At 26.3% G+C, this 20,682-nt stretch overlaps 2 protein-coding genes across 3 annotated transcripts in view; one reads left to right on the top strand and one right to left on the bottom strand.

The window, feature by feature from the left end:
* Positions 1-20,293, top strand: part of Pi3K68D (phosphatidylinositol-4-phosphate 3-kinase catalytic subunit Pi3K68D) — a 57,090-nt gene extending 36,797 nt beyond the window's left edge. For both annotated transcript variants that reach the window (XM_075308023.1, XM_075308024.1), the window contains 7 exons: positions 1,664-1,814; positions 1,894-2,286; positions 2,351-2,551; positions 16,073-16,269; positions 16,347-16,438; positions 18,265-18,414; positions 19,980-20,293. In XM_075308023.1, coding sequence (XP_075164138.1) covers positions 1,664-1,814; positions 1,894-2,286; positions 2,351-2,551; positions 16,073-16,269; positions 16,347-16,438; positions 18,265-18,414; positions 19,980-20,159 — 1,364 coding nt within the window. In that variant the 3' untranslated portion in view covers positions 20,160-20,293. The remainder of the gene's footprint in view (positions 1-1,663; positions 1,815-1,893; positions 2,287-2,350; positions 2,552-16,072; positions 16,270-16,346; positions 16,439-18,264; positions 18,415-19,979) is intronic.
* LOC142233634 (uncharacterized) lies at positions 4,502-12,922 on the bottom strand. Its single transcript, XM_075304635.1, has 4 exons — positions 12,644-12,922; positions 12,344-12,564; positions 8,530-8,614; positions 4,502-8,462 (listed from the first exon to the last, which is right to left on the bottom strand). The coding sequence occupies exons 1-4, from the start codon at positions 12,669-12,671 to the stop codon at positions 4,621-4,623; spliced, it is 4,176 nt and encodes a 1,391-aa protein (XP_075160750.1). The 5' UTR covers positions 12,672-12,922; the 3' UTR covers positions 4,502-4,620.
* Positions 20,294-20,682: the final 389 nt, after the last annotated feature.

Genomic DNA, 20,682 nt, shown 5'->3' with positions numbered 1-20,682 from the left:
TATTTCTATAGAAAATTTTGTGAAAATTTTATTTCTATAGAAAATTTTGTCAAAATTTTATTTCTACAGAAAATTTTGTCAAAATTTTATTTCTATAGAAAATTTTATCAAAATTATATTTCAATAGAAAATTTTGTCAAAATTTTTCTATAGAAAATTTTGTCAAAATTTTATTTCTATAGAAAATTTTGTCAAAATTTTATTTCTATAGAAAATTTTGTCAAAATTTTATTTCGATAGAATTTTTGTCAAAATTTTATTTCTATAGAAAATTTTTGAAAAAAATTTATTTCTATAGAACAATTTCACAAAATTTTACTCCTATAGAAAAATTTCACAAAATTGTATTTCTACCCAGCAAAAACTCTCATTACCCGGTAATCTTGTAGGTAAGCCTATTTAAAAATTAATAACCACTTATTAATTGGCATCGCTTCGGATTACATTTACATACGCATGTCCTAGAAGGAAAGTACTTCTCCCCAGGCATACTTTCGGCCATAAAATAAGTAGTGCATTTAAAGCATATAATCACCTAATATGTAATGACTTATTCGTAGATACACCAAAGCTTGCAAAATAGCCACTTATTGTCTCAGGCAAATAAATCTCGAAAATATTGATTTCTGGCTTGGTTTTTTTCACAATAAATATAAATAAATAAATAAATAAATAAATATGGCGAGTGATGCTGTAATAGAAGAACTACTTGAATAGAAACGAATATTGTATAAATAAAAAAAATCTAATAAATAATCTAAATAAGATCCAATTAATTTCACACTTAAAATAGAAATAAATGTAGGTTGTTTAAGGGAGTTGGATTCGTGAATTACGTTATAATATATCCAATTCACATAAGGTTCAAAATCTACTAAAAGTGGATTTTAAGTCTCTTTTTTATAAGGCAAATGGCATTCGAAATTTAGTTTAAGCGCATTTTGGAAGTGTAATGTGAATGCGGAATAAGAAAGCATTTATTTTATAACATAATATGACAATGTCATTAAACACAATTATTATGAAATATTTGCGATAAAAATTTATTAACGGAAAATTTTTCAGAATTACCGTTATATTACATATTCTTTTTGATTTTTTTATGTAAGCGCTCGATTATGTGAATAATTATACCTAATGGTACCATCATTTATTCTATTTTATTAATTCGTTAACTACAACTGCATAAAATTTGAGAATAACAATTCGAAAATTACCGAGAAGTATTTATTTTTGTCATTACAAGTTAGTCATTATAACTCGCCGCAATGTAATGCAACGTGTAATGACAGCTTTACTCCTGGTAATGTCAATTGTAATGAGATGTGGTTACCTAGTTTTTGCTGGGTATATAACATTTTATCAAAATTTTATTTCTATGGAAACTTTTGTCATTTTTTTCTATAGAACAGTTTGTCAAACTTTTATTTCTGTAGAAAATTTTATTTCTATAGAAAATTTTTGCAAAATGTTATTTCTATAGAAAATTTTGTCAAAATTTTATTTCTATATTTATTTATTTCTATAAAAAATCGCCAATGACTTTTACATGGTTTAAAATTTAACATAGGATGTCAATTTCTCAGCTCCAATCTACTATAACCCTGCTTTCTAGAAAAATATATTAAAATTTTAATTGATCTTGTTTCCTTTATATTTTTAGTCTCCTGTGCTGGTTATAGCGTAGCTACTTATATTTTGGGCATATGTGATAGACATAATGACAATATCATGTTAAAAACCTCAGGACATTTATTTCACATAGATTTTGGCAAATTTTTGGGTGATGCCCAAATGTTTGGCAATTTTAAAAGGTAAGATTAGTTATTTTTTGTTGTTAATTTTATATCATTAAATTTTAATCTTTTGTTGTTCATTTTCGTTTTTAACTAGGGATCGCACTCCATTTGTCTTAACTTCGGACATGGCCTATGTTATAAATGGTGGCGATAAACCTTCTACGGATTTTCATTATTTTGTTGATTTATGCTGTCGTGCCTTTAACATTATACGCAAACATGGTGATCTTTTATTACACATGTTAGCCTTAATGGCCACTGCCGGTATACCGGGTGTAACAGCCGATGCTGTTAGTTATGTTCGTACCGCCTTATTGCCCTCACAATCGAATCCTGAGGCAGCTGCTTCATTTGCAAAAATGATACAATTCTCGTTGAAAAGTTGGTTTACACAATTTAATTTCTTTTTGCACAATTTAGCACAAATGCGTTTCTCCAATGATGAGGGCAGTGGAGAATTATTGTCTTTTGTTCCTAGAAAGTATACGTAAGTATATTACAAAAAAAAACAATGATCATTACCAAAAAAATGTATATTTTTCTCATTTCAGAATGCAACAGGATGGCCGCTTGAAAAGTGTTATGGTTGTTCGTTGTCAAAAACATTACGATATGGAAAAGTATTATACATATATTTTAGAAGTAACCCGCCATGGTCAAACTGATCCTACTCATCTGTTTCGTTCTTACAAAGAATTTACGGAATTCCATCAGAAATTGTGCCTACATTTTCCTTTAGCCAAATTGCATAGGTAAGTGTATGGTTATTTTTTTTTTCTATTCCAAATGTTGGACATTTTGAATTTAAACAAAAAAGTTAAAGGGATTGTAAATACATGAAAAAACGATGCATAGCGATAGTGTAAATGGTTCAATAAAATTTTGACAACATTTTCTATAGAAATAAAATTTTGACAACATTTTCTATAGAAATAAAATTTTAACAAAATTTTCTATAGAAATAAAATTTTGACAAAATGTTTTATAGAAATAAAACATTTTCTATAGAAATAAAATTTGGACATAATTTTTATAGAAATAAATTTTTTACGTATTTTTGAGTGTTGTTGACCTATTTTATGATTATTCTGATTATTAATTTTGTTCGGTTTGAGGTCATAGAAATCATAAAATTTTCTATAGAAATAAAATTTCTTCTATGGAAATAAAATTTTAAAAAATTTTTTATAGAAATAACATTTTGACAAAATTTTCTATAGAAATAAAATTTTGACAAAATTTTCTATAGAAATAAAATTTTGAAAAAATTTTCTATAGAAATATAATTTTGACAAAATTTCCTATAGAAATAAAATTTTGACAAAATTTTCTATAGAAATAAATTTTGACAAAAAATAAAATTTTGGCAAAATTTTCTATAGAAATAAAATTTCTTCTATGGAAATAAAATTTTGGCAAAATTTTCTATAGAAATAAAATTTCTTCTATGGAAATAAAATTTTCACAAAATTTTCTATAGAAATAAAATGTTGACAAAATTGTCTATGGAAATAAAATTTTTACAAAATTGTCTATAGAAATAAAATTTTGACAAAATTTTCTATAGAAATAAAATTTCTTCTATGGAAATAAAATTTTGACAAAATTGTCTATAGAAATAAAATTTTTACAAAATTTTCTATAGAAATAAAATTTTTACAAAATTTTCTATAGAAATAAAATTTTTACAAAATTTTCTATAGAAATAAAATTTTGACAAAATTTTCTATAGAAATAAAATTTTGACAAAATATTCTATAAAATAAAATTTTGACAAAATTTTCTATAGAAATACAATTTTGAGAAAATTTTCCATAGAAATAAAATTTTGACAACATTTTCTATAGAAATAAAATTTTGAGAAAATTTTTTATAGGAATAAAATTTTGACAAAATTTTATGTAAAAATAAAATTTTGACATAATTTTCGATAGAAATAAAATTTTGAGAAAATTTTTTATAGGAATAAAATTTTGACAACATTTTCTATAGAAATAAAATTTTGAGAAAATTTTTTATAGGAATAAAATTTTGACAAAATTGTCTATAGAAATAAAATTTCTTCTATGGAAATAAAATTTTGACAAAATTATCTATAGAAATAAAATTTTGACAAAATTGTCTATAGAAATAAAATTTTTTACAAAATTGTCTATAGAAATAAAATTTTGACAAAATTTTCTATAGAAATAAAATTTTGACAACATTTTCTATAGAAATAAAATTTTGACAAAATATTCTATAAAATAAAATTTTGACAAAATATTCTATAAAATAAAATTTTGACAAAATTTTCTATAAAAATAAAATTTTGACAAAATTTTCAATAGAAATATAATTTTGACAAAATTTTCTATAGAAATAAAATTGTGACAACATTTTCTATAGAAATAAAATTTAGACAACATTTTCTATAGAAATAAAATTTTGAGAAAATTTTCTATAGAAATAAAATTTTGACAACATTTTGTATAGAAATAAAATTTTGAGAAAATTTTTATAGGAATAAAATTTTGACAAAATTGTCTATAGAAATAAAATTTTGAGAAAATTTTTATAGGAATAAAATTTTGACAACATTTTCTATAGAAATAAAATTTTAGAAATATTTTTTTTGTCAAAATTTTATTTCCATTGAAAATTCTGATAGCATTCTACTAACTGTGGTAACCGTGACTCCGATTCCAAGTAAAACAACTACCTTGTTTTAATATGTCTCTATTGATTCCACATTTATTCCAATTGAGTTTATGAATCTAGTATTTCTACATAATTACAAAAAAGTATTGTACTGGCTAATTTGGCAATTGTTCCCTAACTCTTAAGCTTCGGTATCATCGAAATCTTCTTTTAGATTCAAGATTTCTTGAGATGTCGTCGTTCTCTTTTTAACATCTCTTATGGAGCGTCCCTTAAATCCTTCCATTTCGTTACGCACCTCTTTTGCCCTTTGTATGGCCAATTGAGCCATTGGATTACGGTAAGCAGGTTTCGGTGGTGGTGGGGATTTCAGATTATCATCCTTATCATCGTCTAGATCAATTGGTAAAGGTGGAGGGGGATGTGAAGGTGGTTCAGAAAGATCTAAATTTTGAAATTGTGTGGTCATATTGCGATGTTTACGTATGGCAGACCAGCTATCTTCGACATCATCTTGATCATGGGACGACGAACCAAACAATGAGATTTTCGTGGATGAAGCTACCACAGGACTATAGGAATTATCTTTGATGTAATTGAGATTAGACAACCGTTGCATGGGTATAGGAGCAGTTATCGTCTTATTGTCAAATACATCTTCATATTCTTCTTCATCGGAAGGATATTTACGGGAGGGTATTAAATACTCTTCGGCCTTAAAATCAAATGTTACCTTACTCTTGCGGTTAGGTTTATTAGTTACGCTTGCACCTTTGGATTCAGTTATTTCAGGAGTATAGTCCATCTTGGATTCCTTGAGTATTGAGACAGTGGTGATACCTTTGGCATTGGATATCATATTATAGGTTAAGGATATATCATCATGGCTGACTGGAGTATTGGGCCTGAATTGCTCAACTGTTTGTAGTTTTTCGAAATTTTCCCAATCATCTTCTATGGTCTTACCAAAACCATTGTCAGATGTGGCTGTTGGAGCATATGGGACTTTGAAGATGGGCGAGCTTGGAGGTGAGGCTAATTGTAAGTCTTCCTTGAGTTCGAGAAAATCAGCCTCATTCATTTCAATTGAATGTCGTATACGTGAAAATTCTTCTTCAATATTTTGGCAATGATTCATATCGATATCCTTTTCCAATTCTTGCCATATAATATCTGTTGTAAGATTTGCATGATTCTTTGGTTTTGGATTTTGGGAGGATCTTATATCTTTGGCATGGGAGATACCATTCAATTCATTTTTATTGTATGAGCCATTTTCTTTAGTGAAATTCCCCTCTTGTGAATCCCTTAAAAAGTCTTCAGTTTGTGTTTGGTCTTTGGTTTCCGGTCCAAATACCCATTGCTCCGAAGACACAAAAGCCGTTGGTCGTCTTTGGTTAAGAGTGAATTTTTCTTGGGAATTTACATCTTCATCATTGTCCAAGAATTTCACATGATGTGGTGGATTCTCCAGATTCTCAGTAGCTTTAGTTGTAGATCTCTCATAATCATGATTTTCATTTACAAAAGAGTCTTCAAATTTATCTAAAACCTCGAAGTTCTTTCGCTCTTCTTTTTCGTCTTCATAATCCAGAGCTGATCTAATTAGCGCATAGGCTGTTGGTCTTCTTTGATTTAAAGTGAATTTTTCCTCTGTATCGTTGTCAGCAAGAGAATTTTCAAATCTTACCATAGCTTGTGGGGATTTCTGATGGTCCTCATTTTCCTCTCCATCAGTAAGAGATGATCTGATGACATAGGCCGTGGGTCTTCTTTGATTCAAAGTGAATTTTTCGTCTTTATTTTCTACGCCCTGAGGGATTTCAAATCTCACCCTAGTTTCAGAGGATTCCTGGCTATGGACTTCGTCTTCTTCACTATCAAAATTTGATCTGATGACATAGGCTGTTGGTCTTCTTTGATTCAAAGTGGATTTTTCGTCTCTATCTGCTACGCCCAGAGGGGTTTCAAATCTCACCCTAGTTTCAGAGGATTGCTGATATTGCTCTTCGTCCTCTTCATTATCAAGAGATGATCTGATGACATAGTCTGTGGGTCTTCTTTGATTCAAAGTAAACTTTTCATTTCTATCATCTTCGTCCAGAGCTGTATCAAATCTCACCATAGTTTCAGAGGATTCCTGGTGGTGCGCTTCATCCTCTTCTGCAGTATCAAGAGGTGATCTGATCATATATTTTTGGGTTAAAGTGATGTTTTCATCCTTATCATGTTGATGATGTAGAGACTTTTCAAATCTCACCATACTTTCCGAGGTTTCCGAGGCATTTAGCTCATCTACCTCTTCATTTTCAAAAGGGGAGTTGATGACATAGGCCGTGGGTCTTCTTTGATTTAAAGTGAATTTTTCCTCTTTATCATTTTGATGTAGAGATTTTTCAAATCTCACCACAGTTTCCGAATTTTTCTGATCATGCCTTTCTTCTTCCTCCTCCTCCTCCTCAGTATCGAGAGATGATCTGATGACATAGGCCGTGGGTCTTCTTTGATTTAAAGTGAATTTTTCCTCGTTTTTATATCCATTCAGAGAATTTTCAAATCTCACCATAGTTTCCGAATTTTTCTGATCTTGCGTTTCTTCCTCCTCCTCATTATCGAGAGATGATCTGATGACATATGTCGTGGGTCTTCTTTGATTTAATGTGAATTTTTCCTCACTATTATCAATCAGAGCTCTTTCAAATCTAATCTTACCGTCAGAAGGTTCCTCATTTTCCTTTTGCTGGCTCTGATATAAATCTTCAACGAAGGCCATTGGTTGGGGAGTAAAATCATCATCTATATCTATAATCATTGTGGGATTTGAGGAAGTGTCCTTATCGATTTTATTGTAAGCCAAATTTGCATCAATTCTGTGGGCCATTGGTTGGGGAGTAAAATCATCATCTATATCTGTAATCATTGTGGTATTTGAGGAAGCTTCTTTAACGGTTTTATTGTAAGCCAAAGTTGCATCTATTCTGGCCCAATCTGCAAGGTCATTATTTTCCATTAATTGTGGCTTTTTAATATCTTCCCCGCAATTTTGAATTTCCGGACTTTTATATGAATGGTGAGAATTGAGGAATTGGGTATGAGTTCCATGGTCTATTTTTGCCCCACTCAAACTAGAATTACTTTCCCACTGTTTATGGTTTTTATATTTATTCCATTGTTCAGAGTCATTAAAGTTAAATTCCCTATCATCATTTCCGGTTATCCCAAATTTGGTGTTATCTTTCGCAAAATCTCGCGGCCTCAATGAATTCTCATATTTCTCTATGGCCTCATTTATTTCACAAATGTCTGGACTTGTTGGATTTTGATAAATAATCTCTTCATTTCTTAAAGCCTCTATGGGTTCCATGTCACTCCAATATTGATTATGAAAAGCATTATAAAAATTACCAATATCATGTTGACGATAATCCTTGAGAGTTGCCTGATTATCTATCTCTTCATATTTAATGTAGCCCTTGGTCACTCTTCGTTCAGTGAATTTATCGAATTGTGATTCCTCCAAATCATCGATCTTGGTAAGATCCTCGCTAGGCTTATGAATTTCAGTTGGTTTTCTTTCCACAATCTTACGATGTTCGGGTATTGATATCGATTGAGAACTTTTAAGGTAACGATGATGGGATTTTTCTGTATCATTTTGTACTTTGGCCAAGGTAGAACTACTGCGGCCAATACGTTTAGGAGCGCTAGGTATACCCAAATCCAATGGTAGAACATCTTCTTGGATTTTTATTTCATGATTTGGAAAAACTTTTTCAACTTCCTTAAAAGTTAGGGATACTTCAGTTGTGGAATTAAGTCCTATTAAGGCGGAATCCTTCTCATCGTGGGTCTCTTGAGATTGGCTGGGTTTCTCATTGGTATACGAGGTCTCATTAAATGTTTCCACATGGGATTCACTCAATTCCTCAAATGCTGTTGATTGCACATATTGTGGTCTTCTTTTATATCTGGGCGGTGGTAATAGTAGAGATGGAGCACTTTCAGCTTGACGTATGCGTACCGCTAAAAAACCAAAAACGGATTTCGAAAATCTTAAAATTAAAAATTTTTCAAATAAAGTTTAACTCACGTGGTAATTGAAGGGATGTTTGAATCAATGAGTCATCCTCTTTGGTTTGTTTGAAAACTCCATGAACTTGAACATTGTGATATACCTGAAATATGAGAAAAAAAAAAAATAAATAAATAAAAATAAAAATTTTCTTTAAAAAAATTAGATTAAATTTTTTATTGGAATAAAATTTTCAGAAAATTTTTTATAGAAATAAAATTTTCAAAAAAATTTCTATATTAAAAATATTTCAGGAAATTTTCTACAGAAATAAAAGTTTCTCTATAGAAATAAATTTTTCAGAAAATTCTCTATATAAATAAAAAAATTTTGAGAAAATTTTCTATGGAAATAAAATTTTCAGAAAATTTTCTATGGAAATACAATTTGTCAAAAATGATCTATATTTTATATAACTTTCAGAAAAACTTCTATAGAAATAAAATTTTCAAAAATTTTTCCATAGAAATAAAATTAAAAAAATCGATAGAAATAAAACTAAACAAAAAATCGATAGAAAAAAACTTTTTTAAAAGGAATCTATAGAAAAAATTGTATAGAAAAAATTATTCAGAACATTTTCTATAGAAAAAAATGTTGCAAAAATTACCTATAGAAAACAATTTGGAAAAATATAAAATTTTCAGATAATTTTCTATAGAAATAAAATTTTGACAAATTAAATTTCAAATAAAAATAAAATTTTGCAAAAAGTTTCTATAGAAAAAAAATTCTATAGAAACAAAATTTTCAAAAAATTTTCTTTAGAAACAAAATTTTCAGAAAAATTGCCATAGAAATAATAATTTCTATAGAAATACAATTTTCAGAAAAATTTCTACAGAAATAAAATTTTCAGAAAATTTTCTATAGAAATAAAATTTTCAGAAAAATTGCCATAGAAATAAAATTTTCAGAAAATTTTCTACAGAAATAAAATTTTCAGAAAATTTTCTACAGAAATAAAATTTTCAGAAAATTTTCTATAGAAATAAAATTTTCAGAAAATTTTCTATAGAAATAAAATTTTCAGAAAATTTTCTATAGAAATAAAATTTTCAGAAAATTTTCTATAGAAATAAAATTTTCAAAAAATTTTCTATAGAAATAAAATTTTCAGAAAATTTTCTATAGAAATAAAATTTTCAGAAAATTTTCTATAGAAATAAAATTTTCAGAAAATTTTCTATAGAAATAAAATTAAAAAAAATCTATAGAAATAAAATTTTTACAAAAATTTCTGCAGAAATAAAATTTGACATATCATTATTATTTTAATACTGCATTTATATCAGGCTAACATAAAAATAGTAAATTCAATTTTGAGAAAATTTTCTATAGAAATAAAATTTTCAGAAAATATTCTATAGAAAAAAAAAATTTTGAAATAAAAATTTTGAAAAAAATTTCTATAGAAATAAAATTTTGAGAAAATTCTATAAAGAAATAAAATTTACAGACAATTTTCTATAGAAATAAAATATTGAGTATATTTTCTATAGAAATAAAATTTTGACAAATTAAAATTCAAATAAATTTGTTGCATTAAGGAACAAAGTTTTCAGCTTACTTTAATATTTACAAAAATCTTAAAGTTCTCTAATTGTTACTACCTCTAATTTAATTTTAATGATGTTGGTTTTTGTAGTGTTAGCCTCTTGTTAGGGCAATAGCTACTTACCACCTGGAGAGCTACTATATTTATAGTTCCACAAGTACCAATTTAACAGTTTGAAATTTCCAAGTAGGTTTCATTGAGTAAACGATAGTTTCTCATCTGAAGTGTTCTGAATCTTATGTATGGCAATATTAAAATATATTTTTATTTGTTTTAACAAATATCAACAAAAAGCCCACATATTTATTCATTTACACAAAAAGAATCGAGAAATACCTTGGCCTCTAAATACATTCATTAAAATTCACATATCAGACTAAGGCAGTTATAATAAATAATGATGAGAGTACACGCTATAGTGAATGCGTCACCCTCGTAACCACCAACCACTTAAACTACCAGCCAGCCACCCATTCGACCAATATATAAAAAATCTTATCTAAATAAAAAAAAATGAATTTTATTGTTTTTTGGCGTTTGTCACCGGAGGTAGTTTGATTTCTTCAATTATAGTATTTTTGTTTTTTTTTCTTTTAATCTAAATGAGTTTTCCTCTTACAACATCACCAGACATCATACATTCACCATTATCAGGGATAAAATTCAGAATTGATTAGAATTTTTCGTGATTTCATTACCATAGATGGGAAAAAGAAAATTTTGTCACATTTTGTGTCTAAAAACAGGTGGTTGATGTTTAGATTATTAACCGAATCCTTAATAACGGGATATGTAAGCACGGTTGCCACTCGTGCCAAAAATAATCCACCAAAATCAAAAAAAAAATCAAAATTTTCTTTCTATAGAACATTTTCTGAAAATTTTATTTCTATAGAAAATTTTCTAAAAATTTTATTTCTATAGAAAATTTTCTAAAAATTTTATTTCTATAGAAAAATTTCTGAAAATTTTATTTCTATAGAAATTTTTCTGAAAATTTTATTTCTATAGAAAATTTTGTTAAAACTTTTTTCCATAGAAAATTTTGTCAAAATTTTATTTCTATAGAAAATTTTGTCAAAATTGTATTTTATAGAAAATTTTGTCAAAATTTAATTTCTTTAGAAAATTTTTGTCAAAATTTTATTTCTATAGAAAATTTTGCCAAAATTTTATTTCTCTAGAAAATTTTGTCAAAATTTTATTTCTATAGAAGATTTTGTTAAAATTTTATTTCTATAGAAAATTTTGTTAAAATTTTATTTCTATAGAAAATTTTCTAAAAATTTTATTTCTATCGAAAATTTTCTATAAATTTTATTTCTATAGAAAATTTTCTGAAAATTTTATTTCTATAGAAATTTTTCTGAAAATTTTAATTCTATAGAAAATTTTGTTAAAATTTATTTCTATAGAAAATTTTCTGAAAATTTTATTTCTATAGAAAATTTTGTTAAAATTTTATTTCTATAGAAAATTTTCTGAAAATTTTATTTCTATAGAAAATTTGTTAAAATTTTATTTCTATAGAAAATTTTGTTAAAATTTATTTCTATAGAAAATTTTCTGAAAATTTTATTTCTATAGAAAATTTTGTCAAAATTTTATTTCTATAGAAAATTTTGTCAAAATTTTATATCTATATAAATTTTTGGCAAAATTTTATTTCTATTTTTTTTTTCTATACAAAATTTTGTTCATTTTTTTTCTATAGAAAATTTGGAAAAATTTTATTTATATAGAAAATTTTCTGAAAATGTTTTTTCTATAGAAAATTTTGTCAAAATTTTATTTCTATAGAAAATTTTGTCAAAATTTTATTTCTCTAGAATTTTTTGTCAAAAATTTATTTCTATAGAAAATCTTCTGAAAATTTTATTTTTATAGAAAATGTTGTCAAAATTTTATTTCTGTAGAATTTTTTGTCAAAATTTTATTTCTCTAGAATTTTTTGTCAAAAATTTATTTCTATAGAAAATTATGTCAAAATTTTATTTCTATAGAAAATTTTGTCAAAAATTTATTTCCAAAGGAAATTTTGTCAAAATTTTATTTCTATAGAAAAATTTTTGTCAAAAATTTATTTCCAAAGGAAATTTTGTCAAAATTTTATTTCTATAGAAAATTTTCTCAAAATGTTATTTCTATGGAAAATTTTTTGAAAATGTTATTTCTATAGAAAATTTTCTAAAAATTTTATTTCTATAGAAAATTTTCTGAAAATTTTATTTCTACGTCTATATTGGAAAGTTATAAAAGGAGCCTAATACTTACTTGCTGTGACCAACGTTTATCTTTGGAAAACCTTGGTTTCTTTTCTCTCTTTATTACCACAGCATTTGGTGTGGCATCTGCAGCAGCAGGAGTTTCTTTCGAAGAGTGCTCGAAACTTAAACGATGTTTAAACCACCATAATTTAATACCCAATACGGAGAATATTAAACAAATTAAAAAACACACTGGGACTATAACAACTCCAACCATATGCAGGTTATCTTTAAATAAATAAGAGATTTTAATTTAGAAAACTTAACATATTTCCATATTTTTTTTGTAAAGGGTTTTCCCCCATACCTTGATCATTTAAGTTAACTTTTGCCATTACTTTTGACTTTTCTTTCTTTATGGTTTTTCAATTCAATTTTATCATGTTTTGCTATGCGTTATCATTGATTTTTCTGATTCTTTTCTTCCTTTGATATTCTAACTTGAGTCACATTCCAAAAACACAAAAACAGAAATATTTATGAAATCGTTTTGTCAGACCATATCAAACACCATGCGTTTCTTCTCAAATACTTCTCCGATTCGTTTGGAGGCGCGTTATAATATGTGTGGCCTATAGGTCTCCGATTTTGCTTTTGCCCCCTGAGTTACTGTGGAACTAGCTCACCACAAAACTCTTATTTTGTTGTTATTTTTTATAACAGCTATCATTTTATTTTTTATATTTGTTTGTTTTGTTGTTTTTTGTACTCATAAAGGTGTTCTATTTTATCAATACCTTGTGATTACTGATAAAATTTTGCATGCACAAATATTCTCTTAAAAAATTTCTCTTATAGTTTATAATTTTGTGTTTTCCTCCATCGAGAGGAAATTTTGTCAAAAAATCATTTTAACTAAATTTCAGTGCCAAATTTTTTTTGCTATAGGAAATTTTGTCAAAATTTCTTCGATATAGGATATTTTGTTTTGTTGTTAAAACTTCTTTGCCATAGGAAATTTTATCAACATTTCTATAGAAGATTTTGACAAAATTTCTTTGCTATATGAAATTTTGTCCAAATCTCTATGCTATAGGAAATTTTTTCGAAGTTTCTTTGCTATAGGAAATTTTGTCAAAAATTTGCTTACTGTAGGAGTTTTTGCCAAACTTTGTTTGCTATAGGAATTTTTTTCGAAGTTTCTTTGCTATAGGAAATTTTGTCAAAATTCCATTGCTATAGGAAATTTTATTATATATTTTTTTGCTATAGGAAATTTTGTCAAAATTTCTTTACTATAGAAAAGTTTTTCAAAATTTCTTTGCCATAGGAAATTTTGTCAAAAATTTGTTTACTGTAGGCCTTTTTGTCCAAATTTCTTTGCTTTAGAAAGTTTTATAACAATTTCTTTGTCATAGGAAATTTTGTCAAAATTTCTTTGCTATAGGAAATTTTGTCAAATTGTCCTTGCTATAGGAAATTTTGTAAACATTTCTTTGCTATAGGAAATTGTGTCAAATTATCTATGCTATATTAAACTTTGTCAGAATTTTGCAATTCTTTTAATTCTTTTTAAAATTTCTTTGCCACAGGAAATTTATTAGCTATTGGAAATTTTCTCAAAATTTCTTTGCTGTAAGAAATTTTATCAAAATGTATTCGCTATAGGAAATTTTGTAAAAAATTTCTTTGCTTAGGGAATTTTGTCAAAATTCTTTGCTATGGGAAATTTTGTCAAAATTTCTTTATTATAGAAAATGTTGTTAAAAATACGTTGCTATAGGATATAAAGATTTCGTTGCTATAGGAAATTTTGTAAAATTTCCTTAACTATAGGAAATTTTATCAAAATTTCTTTGCTATAGGAAATTTTGTCAAAATTTCTTTGCTATAGGATGTTTTTTCAAAAATTTGTTTACTGTAGTATTTTTTGTCAACATTTATTTGCTATAGGAAATTTTGTCAGAATTTTGTTGTCTTAGGAAATTTTATCAAAATTTTGTGAAATTTTCTTAGCTATAGGAAATCTTGTTCAAATTTTTTTGTTATAGAAAATGTTGTCAAAATTTCTTTGTTATAGAAAATTTTGCTAAATTTTGCTAAAGGAAATTTTGTCAAAATTTCTTTGCTATAGGAAATTTTGTCAAAATTTCTTTGCTATGGGAAATTTTGTCAAAATGCCTTCGCTATAGGAAATTTTGTCAAAATTTCATTGCTATAGGAATTTATAAAAATATCTGCCAGAGGAAATTTTATTATAATTTTTTTGCTATAGGAAATTTTGTCAAAATTTCTTTCTTATAGAAAATTTGTTCTTTGCTATAGAACATTTTGCTAAAATTTCCTATTGCAAAGAAATTTTGCTAAAATTTCTTTGCTAATGAAAATTTTGTCAAAATTTCTTTGCTGTAGGAAATTTTCTCAAAATTTCTTTGCTATAGGAAATTTTTTCAAAATTTCATTGCTATAGGAAATTTTGTCAAAATTTCATTGCAATAAGAAACTTAATAAAAATATCTTTGCCATAGAAAATTTTATTATAATTTTTTTGCTATAGGAAATTTTGTCAAAATTTCTTTGCCATAGGAAATTTTGTCGAAATGTCTTTGCTATAGGAAAATTTTTCAAAAATTTCTTTAATGTAGAAATTTTTTTCAAAATTTCTTTTGTCGAAATGCCTTTGCTAGGAAAATTTTCAAATATTTGTTTACTGTAGTGTTTATAACAATTTCTTTGTCATAGGAAATTTTGTCGAAATGCCTTTGCTATAGGAAATTTTGTTGCCTTTGCTATAGGAAAATTTTTCAAAACTTTCTTTAATGTAGAAAATTTTTTCAAAATTTCTTTTGTCGAAATGCCTTTGCTACGAAAAATTTTCAAAAATTTGTTTACTGTAGGACTTTTTGTCCAAATTTCTTTGCTTTAGGAAATTTTATAACAATTTCTTTGTCATAGGAAATTTTGTCAAAATGCCTTTGCTATAGGAAATTTTGTTGCAATTACTATGGTTTGTTTGCATATATAAGAAATGTTATCTAAATTTATTCTCTATAGGAAATTTTGTAAAAATTTCTTTGCTAATGGAAATTTTGTCAAAATTTCTTTATTATAGGAAATTTTGTCAAATTTTCTTTGATTTATAAGTTTTAAAAAATTTTCTTTGCTATAGGAAATTTTGTCAAAATTTCTTTGCTTTAGGAAATTTTGTCAAAATTTCTTTGCTATAGGACATTTTTTCAAAATTTCATTGCTATAGAAAATTTTGTCAATTTTTTTTTTTGCCATAAGAAATTTTGTAAAGATTTCGTTGCTATAGGAAATTTTGTAAAATTTTCTTAACTATAGGAAATTTTATCAAAATTTCTTTGCTATAGGAAATTTTGTCTAAATTTCTTAGCTATAGGAAATTTTGTCAAAATTGCTTAGAAAAAACAAATCTGTGGAAAATCGTATAGGAAATTGTTAGAGATTTTATCAAAATTTATTGCTATAGGAAATTTTGTCAAAATTTTATTTCTATAGAACATTTTGCCAAAATTTCTTTGCTATAGGGAATTTTGTCCTAATTTCTTATCTATAAGACATTTTATCAAAATTATTGCTATAGAAAATTTTATCAAATTTTCTAAGCTTTAGGAGATTTTCTCAATTTTTCTTAGCTATAGGAAATTTTGTCAAAATCTCTATGCTATAGGAAATTTTGACATTTAGTCTATATAATTAACCCTAATTGTTTATAATATATGTATACTATTTAGAAATGCCTTTAACATAATCCACGTTCACCTTATTTTAGCTTACCCAGTGGCCTGCATGTGGGTCGTTCCAATGTTAAGTCTGTTGCTGAAAGACGTCTACCGGAAATACGTCGTTTCCTCATTTCTTTATTCAATTCAGCAGACGAAATAGCCCACTCGGATTTGGTGTATACATTTTTCCATCCCTTATTAAGAGATCAAAGAGAGGCTAAATTGGATGTATCCAAAGTGAGAGGTAACGATATTGTCACCTATATAAATTTATATTGAAATAAGTAATAATGGCATAATTTTTTTTTTGATATATTCAAGAAATTCAACCACAAACCTCAAGAGAACAACCCAATGAAGTGGGACAATTAAAACTATCCATGCAATATCAAAGAGATGTTTTAACTGTAATGGTAAGTTAATTATTTTTATACCCTTCACCACTACTGTGGTACAGGGTATAATAAGTTTGTGAATTTGTATGTAACGCCAAGAAATAGTAGTCATAGACCCATCTTTTAGTATACCGATCGGCTTAGAATTAAATTCTGAGTCGATTTAGCGATGTTCTTCTGTCTGTCTGTCTGTCTGTCCGTCCGTCCGTCCGTCTGTCTGTATATGTAATTTTGTGCACAAAGTACAGGTCGCAGTTTAAGTCTGATTGTCCTCAAATTTGGCATGACGTCTTTCTTCGGGTCAAAGACAATCGCTATTGATTTTGGAAAAAATCGGTTCAGCTTTAGATATAGCTGCCATATATATTTATCACCGATTTAATCATAATTCACGTATTTATGAACCGATGTTCTTCAAACTGCGTACATCTGAATATTTTGCCAGTCCCGTAAAATCTGCAAAATATCAGCTAAATCGGTTCAGATTCATATATAGCTCCCATATATATCTTTCGTCAAAATATCAGCTAAATCGGTTCAGATTCATATATAGCTCCCATATATATCTTTCGTCCGATTTGGACTTATATGGCCCTAAAAGCCAGAGTTTTACCTTGATTTGCTTCAAATTTTGCACAACGAGTACGTTTAATAGTATCGTCAATTGTGCCAAATTTAGTTGAAATCGGTTCAGATGTAAATATAGCTCCCATATATAGCTTTCGCCCGATTTACACTCATATGACCACAGTGGCCAATCTTTTACCCCGATTTAATTGAAATTTTGCACAGGGAGTAGAATTAGCATTGTAGATATGCGTGCCAAATTTGGTTGAAATCGGTTCAGATTTTGATATAGCTCCCATATATAGCTTTCGCCCGATTTACACTCATATGACCACAGAGGCCAATATTTTGCTCCGATTTAGTTGAAATTTTGCACAGTGAGTAGAATTAGCATTGTAGCTATGCGTGCCAAATTTGAAATCGGTTCAGATTTATATATAGCTCCCATATATATGTTTTTCTGATTTCGACAAAAATAGTCAAAATACCAACATTTTCCTTGTAAAATCGCCACTGCTTAGCCGAAAAGTTGCAAAAATGACTCTAATTTTCCTAAACTTCTAATACATATATGTCAAGCGATAAATCATAAATAAACTTTTGCGAAGTTTCCTTAAAATTGCTTCAGATTTAAATGTTTCCCATATTTATTTTTTACTAACATTGTGTTCCACCCTATTGCATTAGCCGACTTAAATTTTGAGTCTATAGATTTTGTAGAAATCTATCAAATTCTGTCCAGATCGAGGGATATTTAAATGTATATATTTGGGACAAACCTTTATATATAGCCCCCAACACATTTGACGGATGTGATATGGTATCGAAAATGTAGATCTACAAAGTGGTGCAGGGTATAATACAGTCGGCCCCGCCCGACTTTAGACTTTCCTTACTTGTTATTGATTTTAAAGGATAATCACATTTGTCTATATATCACACTGTAGTACATAGAATGACTAGTCCTGAGGGAAATGTTTTTTTTTAATCGTCACTATATATATTTATAATGGACCCAGACTCCAGAGTTTTCCATTCAAATTTCATTGCCAAAAATTTGTTGTCCAAAATTTCTTTGTTATAAAAATTTTTATCAACATTCCTTGACTATCTGAGATTTTGCCAATATTTTTGTTTGGTATAGGAATTTTTGGTCAACGTTACATTTCCATAGGAAATGGTTTTTGGGCTCAAAAGTTGTTTATATATAGTCAGCCCATTTCGGTTTTTCGATTTTATTTACTGGTTTTAAACTATTATTGTTTTCTTTCTTTTAGATACATCACGCCAAAGGTTTGCCTTTGTTAGCTGGTGGCCAGGAACCAAATACCTATGTGAAATGTTATTTAAAACCAGATGAGAGAAAGGTAACCAAGCGTAAAACTAAAGTGGTGAGAAAAACCTGTGTTCCAAGTTATATGGAAACGGTAAGTGTTAACATATGTTAGGTGTAGTAAAAGGAAATCCATTATTTTCGCACTAGATGACATTATTTATCTGTATTTATTGTTGTATATATTTTCAAAATTTTATTTCTATAGAAAATTTTTCAAAGTTGTAATTCTATAGAAAATTTTGTCAAAATTTTATTTCTATTGTTAAAATTTTATTTAAATAGACAATTTTGTCAAAATCTTATTTCTGTAGAAAATTTTGTCAAAATTTTATTTCTATAGAAAATTTTGTCACAATTTTATTTTTTAGAAGACTGTCAAAATTTTATTTCTATAGAAAATTTTGTCAAAATTTTATTTCTATAGAAAATTTTGTCAAAACTTTATTTCTATAGAAAATTTTGTCAAGATTTTTTTTCTATAGAAAATTTTGTCAAAATTTTATTTCTATAGAAAAATTTAAAAATTTAAAATGTTCAAATTTTATTTCTATAGAAAATTTTCTGAAAATTTTATTTCTATAGAAAATTTTCTGAAAATTTTATTTCTATAGAAAATTTTCTGAACATTTTATTTCTAGAGAAAATTTTATTTTTATAGAAAAATTTCTGAAAATTTTATTTCTATAGAAAATTTTCTGAACATTTTATTTCTATAGAAAATTTTCTGAAAATTCTTTTTCTCTGTTGGTTAAGCTACACTTGTAGTTTAGTCAATGTATGGTTTTAAGCTGCAATAAAAAACAACAACAATGCTTAAAGAGCAAAACCAACAATAACAAAACAAAACGAATGGAATTTTATTCCTATAGAAAAATTTCTGAAAATTGTATTGCTATAGAAAAATTTCTGAAAATTCTATTTCTATAAAAAATTTTCTGAAAATTTTATTTCTATAGAAAATTTTGTCGAAATTTTATTTTTGTAGAAAATTTTGTCAAAATCTTATTTCTATAGAAAATTTTGTCAAAATTTTATTTCTATAGAAATTTTGTCAAAAATTTATTTCTATAGAAAATTTTGTCAAAATTCTATTTCTATAGAAAATTTTGTCAAAATTCTATTTCTATAGAAAATTTTTTTTAAAATTTTATTTCTATAGAAAATTTTCTGAAAATTTTATTTTAATAGAAAATTTTCTGAAAATTTTATTTTAATAGAAAATTTTATTTCTATAGAAAATTTTCTGAAAATTTTATTCCTATAGAAAATTTTATTGCTATAGAAAATTTTCTGAAAATTTTATTTCTATAGAAAATTTTCTGAAATTTTTTTTCTATAGGAAATTTTGTCGAAATTGTATTTCTGTAGAAAATTTTGTCAAAATCTTATTTCTGTAGAAAATGTTGTCAAAATTTTATTGCTATAAAAAAATTTTGTCAAAATTTTATTTCTATAGAAAATTTTGTCGAAATTTTATTTCTATAGAAAATGTTGTCGAAATTTTATTTCTATAGAAAGTTTTGTCAAAATTTTATTTCTATAGAAAATTTTGTCAAAATTTTATTTCTATAGAAAATTTTGTCAAAATTTTATTTCTATAGAATTTTTTTCCCAAATTTTAAAATATTATTCAAAAATTCTGTTTCTTTTTTTCAGCTGGAATATCGTATGCCCTTAGAGGTAATACAAAGTCGAGAGTTACACGTTACCGTATGGTCCCATGATACTCTACAGGAAAATGAGTTGCTTGGAGGTTTTAAAATTCCTTTAAGTAGGTATAATTTACGTGAAGAGACAATAGAATGGTTCCGTTTAGGAAATATGAGCCGCCACTGACATAGAATAGAGCTGTGTTGAGATCTATCCTTGGAGATGAAGCTATATCCAAAACAACACCGACCTACATCCCTACATGCAAAAAGCGAACAATTTCAAAATGGTTATAATTGCTAAAATTAAAAAAAAAAATATAACAAAATAAAAAAAAAATAATGAAGATATTTTATTATTATAATAATGTTGTAAATTTTAAGTTAATATATATGTATATAAAATATGTGAATGTATAATTAAGTATTGATTAATGCATGTATGTCTAAAAATCGTTTATTTGCTTTTGTATATTTCAATGTGATCTTACATTCCAAGTTTTTTGTAATTTTTTCTCAATAATTTGTAATAATATTTATTAATATTAATATGATTATTATTATAATTATTATTATGATTATTTTATTATAATTATTATCATCATTATTTTATTATAGAGTTACACAAAAAACTAAATAATTGTTTTAAATTTTATATAATTCATGATTATTTAATTCATATAAAAAAACTATGTCATCTCATAGTTGTT

The sequence above is a fragment of the Haematobia irritans genome, chromosome 4, assembly GCF_050003625.1.
Source record: "Haematobia irritans isolate KBUSLIRL chromosome 4, ASM5000362v1, whole genome shotgun sequence".
NCBI lineage: Eukaryota > Metazoa > Arthropoda > Insecta > Diptera > Muscidae > Haematobia > Haematobia irritans.
This window is presented reverse-complemented; position numbering and strand designations above follow the sequence as displayed.